At 49.9% G+C, this 13735-nt stretch overlaps 1 protein-coding gene across 1 annotated transcript in view; it reads left to right on the forward strand.

The window, feature by feature from the left end:
- The window catches only part of svild (supervillin d), a gene marked incomplete at its 3' end in the record, with an annotated part of 67458 nt that overhangs the window by 30287 nt on the left and 23436 nt on the right, over positions 1 to 13735 (forward strand). The window contains exons 5-7 of the mRNA XM_080790011.1: positions 2027 to 2127; positions 3456 to 3555; positions 12674 to 13254. Coding sequence (XP_080646137.1) covers positions 2027 to 2127; positions 3456 to 3555; positions 12674 to 13254 — 782 coding nt within the window. The remainder of the gene's footprint in view (positions 1 to 2026; positions 2128 to 3455; positions 3556 to 12673; positions 13255 to 13735) is intronic.

Raw genomic sequence — 13735 nt, forward strand, 5'->3', positions numbered from 1 at the left:
TTTGACAAATGTGTGAATGTCGAATCGCAGCATCCCTCCGGTGTGATTTCCTCCATGGTTTCCCGTCCATCTGGTGTACCACCGCCCCCCCCCCTCGGATATTACTCCATTAATAACAAATTGAGCCGTTCATAAAGCCCTGTGCTCGCCTGCACCTGGATCCACACTTTGCCAAAGTTCTCCACATGTAGTTGGTCCTTGGAGGCCTGAGGCTGCAGTGGAAAGAAAGCAATGTTCAGAATGCTGGAAGGCACACTCTCACGGACAAAATGTAGAAAATACCTCCAGAAAATATTGTTTTTTGAAAGATTTCTTTTTAAACAAGTAGCATAGCTTTTGCTCTTTTCATGGCATTTAATGAGCAGAAGTGGTCAGGCTGATTCTTTCTAACAGAAAGAAACAAACATACATGGCTGTATGTGACTTGGCCCTTCACAGACCAGGAGCAGCGCCAAGGGTTGGCCAAGTGGACCCAGATGGCTCCCACAAAGAACCTATTGCTCCATCTATTCTTTCTGTCTGTCTGTCTGTCTGTCTGTCTGTCTGTCTGTCTGTCTGTCTGTCTGTCTGTCTGTCTGTCTGTCTGTCTGTGTCTCTGTCTCTCTCTCCTGTCTGTCTGTCTGTGTCTCTGTCTGTCTGTCTCTCTGTCTGTCTCTCTCTCTCTCTCTCTCTCTCTCTCTCTCTCTCTCTCTCTCTCTCTCTCTCTGTCTGTCTGAACATCAAGTGATAAATTGTCAGAGACCCTGTCTGTCATCACTCGCCCTGATGTACTCATTTCTCCTCCATACAATTCCCGCTGAAGGCCAATGACTCAGCATCTCCAGGATAAGAGATTAGGTAGAAAGTGAGGTCAGGGGCCTCTGTAGTATAAATCACTCTAAAGTCATATAGTATGTATGTATTATGTCTTCCTCCCAGTGCTGAGTAATGCAGCATGCAGACAGAAGAATTCCATTGTGTCTGCTGAGCAAAGACACAGCTCATTCATTTTTGTTGGATTACTGTCTTCCATTCTTCCAGCCTCTACTTTCAAATCAATCATATCTATCGTCACTTCAATAATGGTCTAAAATAGTCTGGTTTATCGTTTGTGTTATCATTTTCAAAGACTTGGAAGCCTAGCTGCCCAACATCCCCTGGAAAAAAGTACCACTTATTTATTAAGTGTTGGTGTCGTGTTTTACAAATGGTGGATATCTCATCATGGAGCAAAACTCATGTGATTTCTATTGCTACATAGTAAAATCTGTCTCCAGTGTCTGTATCATGACTTAATCTAACTAGACCCTTTTACCACACTTTCCTGTCCAAGTAACAATATGTCCATGCCCCCCTATTGGGATTAGACTGGACAGGCAATCATACTGTATGACTGTATGAGGACTGAGTGAATCACTGTTTACCTTTGGGGACAGTAAAAAAAAAAGGAGAAGAAGAAGAAATAACCCTATTATGGCATTTCCCCTGAGGAGCCTGGTTAATGTGGAAAATACCCACAATGCCTCTCTCTGTCATTTTTTTAGGCTTTCTGTATTTACTCAGGGTGGGTTGATCGCATGCATGCTCTCGCAAGCCTTGGAGTTGTCAAATGCAACCACAGTCTCACACTTAAGGCCATGATGGACGACGTTGGAACTGCCAGGCTTTAGTGACTTGCTCAATGCATCATCCCCTCTAGTTCCTTGAGGAAGGGTAAAGTGGTAGGCACTACTGATGTTCCGCTCACACGATTGATTTTGTTAACCACTTAAACCTCTGTACTTACTATTATATAGCACCTTTATCCAAGGCGCTTTACATTGATTGTGCATTACATTCACCCACTCACACACAAACCATGCAAGGCACAAATCTGCTCATCGGGAGCAATTGGGGTCTTGCTCGAGGACACTTTGACACCAACTCTGGGGGAGCCTGGGATATAACTAGGGAACTTCCGGTTCCCAAGTGGCCACTCTACCCCTGAGACAAGTAGTAAAACGGACCTGTGGGCTCTGACCTTTCATCTCTCTTGTGCTTTCTGAAGGAGCTGGGGAAGACTGAGGAGGGGAGCGTTGGTGGGCATGAAGACGACAACGGAGTGCACTCTCATCCTGTGACTAGTGAGGAGGAGGCAGCTTCTTCCAGGTGGGTACACGGCAACATGTGGAGTGCTCATTGAATTCCGGCATGTGATTATTCGTTTTATTTTTTTACCCATTTTACAGGTTTGTTTGGGTGTGGTTGAGTGAAAACTGACACTCTGGAATTTACTGTGTGGGGGTCAATCATATCATTAGCCAGATTACCTAATATTATAACATAACATTATAATTCAATTTGACAGGTTTGAAATATTGTCACATTATTCAGTTAGGAGAATTACTGTAAATTGTATTTACTGAGGTGTTCCAGGATGGGTCTTTTGGGAGTCTAATTACATATTGAGTCATTCAACAGAGTCATGCTGTGAATAATATTTTGGCCCCGGTATATTGCGTATGGCGCGGTTAAAGCACAGGGACTGAAACATTTAGACTAAGGTGAATACACACAGCCTGCACTGTACATAAATAAGACTGTGGAATGAACGGAGAACAAATAATTAAGGGCCATGATCTGAAAAGCAGCCTGGTAATGACAACCTACAGAGAGATTAACCAGATAAACCTGCAGAGCCATGCTGCAGGAAATGCACACACACAACCATGTTGTAGCCATGTTGATGAAAACCAGAGTGAAGTTAATAGTTGCAGTGCAAGCCGCCAAACTCTATTTAGCGCTCTGTCCGTGTGCGTGTTTGTGCACGCGTACACGTCTCAGAAGTTTTATATCTTCCAGAAGTTAAAAGAGAAAGATTACATATTATCTGGAAATCTAGAATGTGAATTCTTGTGTGTACTGGTATTGTCTGAGTTAACCCTAGGTTATCAGCTGCAGCCGTCATGTCCACCCACGCTTGCCTTGGGGGGTTGCACACACACACACACACACACACACACACACACACACACACACACACACACACACACACACACACACACACACACAAGATCTATGACAGAATGCATGCCAGTCTGTTTAACTATCTGGAATTTTGATCCTCAGTCCTCAAACTACAAACATAGTGACTCACAAAGAAAACGAGCTCAAATGTAGATAATGCCTATTTTATTGTATTATTCTGTATGAAGTCCACTTCACATCTGTTATCCATAGGTCCATAGTACATCCAGTACGTATGCTTGATGAAATCAAATGTACACAGTAAGGGAATTATGTTTTCAAAGAACCGGTTGGTTTCTGTTGCTTGGTGATGTGTGGGTTGTACGTCACTCCACTTTTTATCTCCTTCCTTCACTGTCTCTCTGGATTGTCACCATCAAAGCATTTCACAAATGCCATTGTCTGCTCATCTTTGTGTCTCTCCCTCTTAACCCTTTCCATGCGTCTCTTTGCTTTTGTCGATACTCTAGCCTTTCAAAGACTTCCAGAAAGGAGGAGAGGGACGAAGAAGAACCCAGCGACAAGTCATCGTGGAGGGTCAACTCTCCCACTGTGGAGGAAGAGGAGAAGGTTAGCTTTCATGTGTGGTGCAAACAAAGGAAACAGAGTAATGTATTCAAAGTGGACAGGCAAAAGGGCCACAAATCTGAACATTTAGGGGAAACATTTCGTAGAAGCTGAGAGCCTCCTGCAAAAGACCAGATTGCCGTTCCAGAATCCAGGGTTAGGTTTAGTCATTTGTAAGTGACAAAAAATGTCATTTTGGAACAAAAAGTCTCGCATTGGAAAAAATTGTCAGGGAAAGAGAGAGACACGTAGTCTACAGACTATAGAGTCTGATCTCATGGCTCCATGCGTGGATTGGAAAGATCTCATACTTAAATAACTGTGGTCCTGCAGTTCTGAAACCCTTACTCATCCCCTTTCCACATAACACAGGAACTTTTTGTGCGGGGGAGGGGGGGGGGGGCTTTCTTTTAGATCATAATTGATGCATAGTTGCAAAATGCATACATGCTGCATTCTGCTATCCACTGCTTTCTTTACAGTCCTCACTTGTTATGCTGAAAACCCAAAGTGAAGCCCAAGTACAGGCGGTCAGGCACACACACACACACACACACACACACACACACACACACTGTAGTATATTAAATCCAACGCCAACACACATGTTTTTCTCAGCCATGTTCTGGTGTTTGTCAGCAAAGCAGACCACCTGGTCACTGCTGCACCCCCACACACACACACACACACACACACACACACACAGTCTCCTCTCTAACCTTTGCCCCCCCCCCCCCCCCCCCCCCCCCCGCGGAGAAACCTGTTGTTATCTTAAGTACCTCTCGGAGAGAGTCATATGGGGTCCAAGCCACTAGATGGCGCAGGCACACAGCCTAACATACACTCACGGAACAATTCCATTGGATCGTGAACTGTCGCTCATGGCGTGGTTATGTCCCCACCCACTGGGTATATAACCTAAGGTCCGCCCTGAGCAACGTCATTCCTCGCTTTCTGTGCTACGCATACACGTCTTAAACAAAGAGAATCACCTTTTCGACTGTTGAAAATTGTTTTCCATAAAGGACGGGTTTCAAACTTGTGCCGCGGAAATTCGCAGTCCTACGTTGGTGTCCTTCTCTCACTCACGGACGTTCCAGCTTTAAAAGCCAGTAAGTTATTTTAAGGACATTAAAACTCAAGCGGGCCGTACGGCGGCTTGTGGTTTGTCCTCTTGCTAGCTATCTCCGAAACTTTGTTTCCCCCTTGCTAGCCATGTTGCGTCCCTTTGTTCTGCTAGCTTAGCCTTAGTCTACTGTTGCACAACGTAGCACTACCATAAGCTGATAAGCATTAGAACGAGGCCCGAAGTTTTTTTCTCTAGCTCTCCTGCCCAGCTACAAGCTAACCAGCGCTGCTCTATCTAGCCTCCGCAGTTTCGCTAGCCCCTTGGGTTAGCTAGCTCCCGCGAACGCAGCCGCTAGCCTCTTAGCTCCGCGAGACGTTAGCTAAGTTTCCAGCCGTCAGGCGCTAACTTAGCCCTCTCTAGCGTCCCTCGCACGTGCGGGTTAGAGATCCACGGCCCTACTCTACGTGACGCAATCCACGCTGCCGACGGAAGCCCTGCTGTACGTCGGACCTGATACAACAACAGCGTGACGGCCTCGCTACGCGAGTCCCAGGCTTTGCGGCCTTCCCTTCTAGAAACAGCAGCCACAGTTGCAAAACGTGGTTTTCTCTCTGTTTGGACTCCTGTTTCTTCAACACTGTTTTGTGAGCACCAGATCCTTCTCCTCACACTACATTGCTGTTGCAAATATATATATTATTAGTTGTAAAACAATAATATATATACTGTGACTTTATCCTCTTATTGTTGTAATATATATATATATTATTAGTTGTCAAACAATAATATTATATATATTATAGCTTTATCCTCACCGTCTTCTACAACCTTGTGAGTACCAGATTTTCTCCTCACACTTTTTTACTGTTGTATTATATATTATTAGTTTTTTTTTTAAACAATAATATTATAATATAACTATAAAAAAAAAAAAAAAAAGAGAAGTTTCCTCTTGGGCTACCGTTTCTTCTCAGACTACAACCAATACCCAAGATGGCCTGCGGGGGTGGCGACAGCCCTCCCCAGTTCCCAGTGGAGCACCACGAGTCCTACTCTTCTACTCCACCACCACTTTTCTTCTTCTATCCGGTTGTGAGTTACAGACAGTTTTCCTCACAACGTTTTTGGTTATTTTATATATTATTATTTATAATGATATTATATTATAACTTAAAAGTGAAGTGTTTCTACAATGTCTTGGACTGCTGGTTCCTTCTTCAAGCTACACCAGCACCCAAGATGGCCTGCGGGGGTGGCGACAGCCCTCCCCAGTTCCCAGTGGAGCACCACGAGTCCTACTCTTCTACTCCACCGCCACTTTTCTCCTTTATCCGGTTGTGAGTTACAGACAGTTTTCCTCACAACATTTTGGTTATATTATATATTATTATTTATAATGATATTATATTATAACTTAAAAGTGAAGTGTTTCTACAATGTCCTGGACTGCTGGTTCCTTCTTCAAGCTACACCAGCACCCAAGATGGCCTGCGGGGGTGATAAGGGCCGCCAACAACAAGCTCCACACGCTCTTCACCACACTGGTAAACAGACCTGTGGAGCCAGACCCAAGACATCAGCCAGGCCTTGCCGGCTTGCTCTGGGTGCTGCTCTCCCTCCAGCGGGATCTCGTCAGCCCACCACCTCGTCCTCTCTCTTCAGACCCCTCAACCTTGACGCGTCTCAGAGACACAGTGACGAGTCCTTCCTGGGCTCCTCCCCTGCCGGGAAGGCGGCTCGGACCGCCAACAACAAGCTCCACATGCTCTTCACCTCACTGGTAAACAGACCTGTGGAGCCAGACCCAAGATATCAGCCAGGCCTCGCCGGCTTGCTCTGGGTACTGCTCTCCCTCCAGCGGGATCTCGTCAGCCCACCAACGAGGCTCCCCTGAGCCGGTGGTTGCGACAACGGGGTGTCGGATGCAGTCCTAGGCCTCCACCGACACTACTACTACTTCACGCAGCGGCCGAAGGCACGAGTCTCAATCGACGTGGCTCCCCAACGACCCTCGACAACCGACTGCTTCCCTCAACATTACAGGTATGTACATTGTGAAGCTAGGTTTGTTTAGCTGTTTAGCTAACCTTTTCGAGGTCGGGAGTAGCAACCTCGTTGGATGGCCGACGCCACCCTAGCATGTTTAGCATTCCAGATAGGCTGTTTTCAAGGTGCCACACCAACTCGTCTATGACATAGCCATAGCATCGGAGCTACTTCGGCTATTGTTTCACGCTGCTCTCTTACGGTCACTGAATGCCTCACGTTGCTGTCCAACAGCCAACATGACGGCTGCCAGGATTACGACCGGCACAGCGTCTCTGGAGGGGCCAATTGGACCCTGCAACTCCGTCTCCAGGAGGAGCGTGCTCAGACGCTCTCCCATGCCTTGGGCCCCGTCCAGGGTGTAGCAGCCCCAGACTGCACACCGGGACCGCTCCCCAAAGAAAGGCAAAAGCTCTTGACACAGACCCCCACCATGGGTGGGTCTGTGGCCAAGCTGCACAGTATGTACACGACAAAAATCACTGTCGGGGGACCACTGCTTCCCCTGTCCCAGGTTTTTCAGAGCACATTACACGGCTAGCTGGAAGGAGCCCATGACTCTCCCGGCTACTCCGCACTGCTCTCGTGTCCCTCCCCCCGTAGTAGCGTCTGGGAGGCATCTCAATGCTTCAACGTTACTCCAGGGCTCCCAGAGCTCCCTTCTTCAGGAGATGGGCCACGCCCCTACTCCTGAACAGTTGGCTAGAGTTCGTCGCCTACATGAGAAAATTGTGACCTTCACGTACTGACTCACCGACCTGACCGGCCTTATGGCCACGGCTTCCATCACCTCTAGGTGGCTGGAAGCCTCACCTGGTCTGGATCCCGTTGCCCAGAGAGAGTTCTCCAAGGGTGCTATCATCCCCGGAGACCTCTTCAGAGGCGCACTCGAGAGGATGACCCTCAACGTGGAGGTGCAGCGTCCAGGCTGCGAGGCCCTGACCAGCAGCCGAAGTGACACACACCCTACCCTCCCCCCATGCGCCGGGCCCAGCACCGGACGTAGCAGTCTCGGACTGCACGTCCAGTCCGCCCGCAATGCGCTTCTGGACCATGGCACAGGTGGGCGTCCTGGACGTCCCTGTAGCCAGGTCCCTCGATATTGTTTGCACAAGTACAGCACTTTTTTCTGTAGTACAGTACACAATACAAAAAGACAACAAAACAATATCCACGGAGGGGGGTGGACATGAACCCACTGCCACGGGGGCCCCATGGGCCCCCCCGATGCAGTGGGGCAGGGCATATTGGCATAAGGTCAGTGGCGTACCAAAACGCCACTGGGGAGACGGGTCATGCCCAATTTTTCTCCGCCATGCCAGGGAACACTACCTCCAGGCGGGGCGTGCCTCCCATAGCCGGAGAGAACCCACTAGCCAAGCACCTGGCACTGTGGGAGTGGTGCGGAGCATCCCCGTGGATCCTCAACACCATAGCGAAGGGCTACAGACCCCAGTTCGCCAGAACACCCCCGGCGTTTTCAGAGGTCATCTTCACCAACGCCAGGGGTCCGGAGGGTCTGATTCTCCAACAGGAGATAGCTTCCTTGCTGGAGAAGGATGCCGTCAGAGAGGTACCCTTGGCCCAGCGTCGCAGCGGGTTCTACTCCCGCTACTTTCTGGTCAAGAAAAAAGGGGGGGGGGGTCTACGTCCCATCCTGGACCTGCGGATACTCAACAGGCACCTCAAGTCTTTTCAGTTCAAGATGCTGACGGCCGAGTCTCTGGTGCGCTCCATACGCCCAGGCGACTGGTTCACATCCATAGATCTAAAAGACGCCTATTTCCACGTCCCTATTTACCCACCTCACAGGAAGTTCCTGCGGTTTGGGTTCCAGGAAAAGGCTTACGAGTACACGGTCCTTCCATTCGGGGTGTCCCTCAGTCCCAGAGTGTTCGTCCACTGTACGGAGGCCGCTCTGGCACCCCTGAGACTTCTGGGTCTATGGGTGTCCAGTTACATAGACGACTGTCTCCTGTGTTCGGATTCAGCGGAGGAGGCCGCGAGGAACACGACTCGGGTCGTGTCCCATGCGACCTCACTGGGTTTTCAGGATAAACCTAGCCAAGAGCATGATGACGCCTACCCAATCCACAGATTTCATGGGCATCACTCTGGACTCTGTCTCCTACAGGGCTCCGCTGAGTCGGGACAGAGTCAACAACCTGAAGTGCATGACCATGTTCAAGTCAGGCCGCACACTTCCACTGGGTACGTGTCTACGGATGGCCTCTGATAGGTCTGGACAGACTCCATATGAGGCCTTTTTCAGCGTTGGCTGAAATCCCTCTTCCACCCTTGCCCCAAGGACCTACACCTATGGGTCTGGCCCGTGAGAGGCTAATGCTGACTGAGGCCGGTCTCCCTCCGAATGTTGTCTCAACGATTCAGGAGGCCAGAGCCCAGTCGACAATGACCCGCTACGAAACAGCCTGGGGCGTGTTCGAGCAGTGGTGCTCAGAACGACCTAACCAGGTTATCCCATTCCAAGCTTCAGTAGTTTACGCCCTGACATTCCTGCAGGAGTTCCTAGACAGAGGTCTAGGCCTCTCCTCAGTGAAAACCCACTTAGCAGCCATCTCGGCCTGCCAAATGGGCGTTAACGACCAGACAGTATGGAGACATCCGCTGGCGAAACAGTTTGTGAAGGGCGCAGGGTACACAGGATCAACAGACCACTGGTCCCCTCTTGGGATCTGTCTCTAGTCCTCAGGGCTCTAACAATGAGCCCTTCGAACCACTGCAGACGGCTGACCTAAAATGTCTTACACTAAAGCCAGCCCTCCTAGTCGCCCTGACGTCCGCTATGAGGGTCAGCGATCTACACGCACTTTCGGCCAGAGTGACAGTGTCCTCGAACTGCACTCTAGCTCTGAAATGGTGGTCGAACTGAGGTGTTCTGACGGAGGGGATCCCGATGGGTCTCCCCACAGTCAGGAGGTTGGTCACCACCAACGCCAGCCTCTCCGGTTGGGACGCCACCCACGACGGGAGGATGCCGTGTGGGATGCCGCATTACGCTCCTCCCACATCGACTACTTGGAACTACTGGCAGTGTTCCTGGCACTCCGAGAATTCGAACAATTCCTCAGAGGTCACCACGTCCTGGTTCGTTTCCGAAAACACCACGACGGTTTGTTACATCAACAGGCAGGGGGGACTCCGGTCCTCTCGCCTGTGTTCTCTGTTATACGTGTTCCCCCCCGTTGGAACTGATTCCGCATGTCCTAGCCAGGATGCGGGTTCAGGGATCAGAGCTGCTACTAGTAGCTCCAGCCTGGGGATCTTGGAGACAGGACATAGTCCCTCTCCTGTTCAAAGAACCAGGGCAGCTCCCTCTGTGGAGGGACCTGCTGACCCAGGCCGGAGGAGAGATCTTTCACCCACGTCCTCAGGACCTAGATCTCTGGGTTTGGCCCGTGAAGGGGCGTTCGCTAGAAGCGACTGGCCTGCCTCCGAATGTCGTAGAAACGATCCTTGGTGCCAGGGCTGCCTCCACCAGACGACGCTATAACACTGCCTGGCATGTGTTTGAGCGTTGGTGCTCGGACAGACAGGAAGAGGTCTTCCCTTTTCAGGCGTCTGTGAGACACATTCTGATTTTCCTACAGGAGTTCCTAGACAGGGGTCTTGGCCTCTCCTCAGTCAAGATCAACCTGGCGGCCATAGCGGCCTATCAGGTTGGTAGGAACGACAGACCAATCAGTGAACACCTGCTGATCCGTCAATTCATGAAAGGAGTTACACACCTCAGGCCGGTCGCCAGGTCTCTGGTCCCCTCGTGGGACCTGACAATAGTCCTGGACTCCTTAATGAGAGACCCCTTCGAGCCACTGGAAATGGTGGACCTGAAGTTCCTCTCTCTGAAGACCGCTCTGCTCGTTGCCCTGACAACGGCGAAGCGGGCTGGTGACATGCACGCGCTCTCAGTAAGCAGCAGCTGCTTGAGATTCAGTGGTAATGACACCAGGGTCACGCTCAGGCCGAACCTTTCGTTTCTACCTAAGACTTTTCCCGCGGGCTGCTCGCCCGTGGATCTCGCGGCCTTCCATCCTCCTCCCTTCTCTTCGGTGGAGGATAGGAGACTACATTGTCTCTGTCCGGTGAGAGCCTTGAAAGTTTACAGGTCAAGAACTGCCCCCTTCAGGCTGGGTGAGCAGCTCATTGTGGCCTGGGGTTCCCAATGGAAGGGTAAACCCATTTCGAAAGTAAGACTCTCGCAGTGGATTGTGGAGGCTATACGTTTAGCCTATACCTCGTGTGGTACTGAGCCCCCAGAGGGCCTACGTGCACACTCTACAAGAGTTTTGTCTGCATCCTGGGCCCTGGCCAGGGGTGTCCCTATTCAGGATGTCTGCGCTGCGGCGGGTTGTCTTCTGACCGGCGGGGCTGGAACAGCAGAGCTGTCGGCCCTTGGTCAGGGACATTTTCATGAGGTCAAGTGGTCCCTTCTGGCCCCTGACCGTTAGGGATGGATGACCATCGTGTTTCTTGACCAGCGGGGCTGGAACAGCAGAGCTGTCGGCCCTGGGTCAAGGGCATCCTCATAAGGTCAAGAGGTCCCTTTCTGGCCCCTGACCGTTATGGGTGGATGACTATCGTGTTTTTTGACCGGCAGGGCTGGAACAGCAGAGCTGTCGGCCCTGGGTCAAGGACATCTTTTATAAAGGATGTCTCTTTTGGGTGAACGCGCAGGGTTGGCTTCTTGGGCCTCCTTTGCGTTTGGTCTCTCTCCAATGGAGATGATCCTAGGGTCGAATATTTTTCTATCAGCCGAAGGCGATCATACGGGAGCGTTATGTTCCCCATATGACTCTCTCCGAGAGGTACTTAAGATAACTTCGGGTTACTTTAGTAACCTCAGTTATATAAGTGACTCGAGAGAGAGAGTCATTAAGTCGCCCTTCTGTCTTCTTTAAGACGTCAGAAAGCAGGTTGATAGGAATGACGTTGCTCAGGGCGGACCTTAGGTTATATACCCAGTGGGTGGGGACATAACCACGCCATGAGCGACAGTTCACGATCCAATGGAATTGTTCCGTGAGTGTATGTTAGGCTGTGTGCCTGCGCCATCTAGTGGCTTGGACCCCATATGACTCTCTCTCTCTCACTTATATAACTGAGGTTACTAAAGTAACCCGAAGTTACTGAGCGTGATCACTACATTATCTAATTTCAAACACAGCATGGTGTGTCTATCAAATAGCACTCATTTCAAAACAAACTAGAACGGCGATTTCCAACCTGTGGTCCCGGCCCACTGGTTGGCCGTGTGAAGATATTGCAAGTGGACTCCCAAATATTCGACTTTTTTAAATGATTGTATAACATTAATGTTAAAAAAAATCATATATAGAAGAATGCCATGGTTTCACGGCTGCCATGCTGTGGTCAGACATTGGTGGGACACGAACACTTTCGAGATTTGATCCAGAATAGGTTGGGATATCCTGAGCTTCATGTGCTTGTCTGCCTTAATAGTAAAGTACATATCATTTGTTTTCCCTGAGTACTCTCAAGACACACGCACACACAGTCACACACACATCAGACCCACAATCTCTCTTCAACATAATAACAGTGCAACATCATGTTGGAATGCAGTCACCTACTCAACAGTGGTAGATGTAATCAACACGTGTGTGTGTGTGTGTGTGTGTGTGTGTGTGTGTGTGTGTGTGTGTGTGTGTGTGTGTGTGTGGGTGTGGGCAGTGCAGTCTTGCAGTGTAATTTGGAAGGACAGTTGCCCTGGGGGCAGGTGGAATAGAATACTATTTCATAGTACTGAATATGTACAGTACTATTGTTCAGTACTTGAACCCCAGTCAACAAATGACAGGGTAAATGGTCCAGTAAGTAGAGCAAAGAAAACAAAACTTAGTGACACTAGTACCATTAAGTGAGTGGATGCATTCCAACAAAGCGACTCATTGCTGTTATCTATTAATTCTCTCATGGACATGAACAAAGGCGGTTAATCTTTATCTCTCCGTCTCTCTGTTAAAGCCCTCGTCTCCTCAGCCTTCCGACAGAACTCACCGCTTTACAAAGGACAGATTCTCCTCTCCGCCGCCATCCCCTCCCAGCCAGCTGCAGCGCCAAGACTCTGGAACTCGCAGCATCAAGGGAATCCTCAAGAAGAGCCGCTCCACCAGCATCGAGTCGGACCACAGCGAGAGGTCAACGACGCCCGAGAGCGGTCCATCCCAGCAGCCCGGCGGCCTCACCGTTGGCCAACACGCTGACAACAAACAGGAGGACCCTTGGGAGGACGAGGAGGAGGAGGAGGAGGAGGAGGAAGAGGAAGAGGAGGAGAAGGAGGAGGAGAAAGGCGAGGAGGAAAGAGACGAAGATTCAGCGCTAATGGACGACAGCACCGACGGCGGGAGCTTCAGCCTCCCCAGGGAGGACCTGGACGTCAGCGGCGGTAGCAGCAGCGGGGACAGCCTGGAGGAGATGCGGAGCCCCTCGCCCGACGAGAGCCTGGAGGAGAGCACCTCTCTGGAGAAGACGCCGTCTGTGTCTGAGGACGGCGACGAGCTGGAGGGCAGCCTGGACGGAAGCATGAGCTCCGCGCTCAAACACAGGTCAGAATGCACGCACGGCGTCACATCATACAGCACACACGCTACTTAAAGAGCATCTATGTACAAATTAATGAACATAAATGAAGTCAACTTTTTGTTGAGTAGCCTGCACCGCTCAGTTCACACGGCTGTGATTCTTTTAGCTTTATGTATAATATGAAAGTGTGAGGTAAACTGATAGGAGTGAGGTAGATGGGATTTCTTTGGGGAGAGGGGTGTTTTGGTTTTGGTTGATTGAATACTTTATTAGTCAAAATTGTAAACAGCACAGAGCTATAGTAAAACACTTGGCTAAATGGCTAAAAGGATAACACAGAAAAGTCCTGGGGATTTGTTTCCTTTGTGATCCCAGAGCTACACAACTTTTCCCAGGATTGTGCTGCTTGCCATTTGGAGATGTGTTGGCGGTTTTATCTACTGCGGGGGGGCTTCTCTGAGGATGAGTGGTTGGAAGTTTCTCAGAGATCACAGGAAGACAGCT

Source organism: Protomyctophum bolini (genome assembly GCF_963924005.1).
Source record: "Protomyctophum bolini genome assembly, chromosome: 18".
In the NCBI taxonomy this organism is placed as follows: Eukaryota; Metazoa; Chordata; class Actinopteri; order Myctophiformes; family Myctophidae; genus Protomyctophum; species Protomyctophum bolini.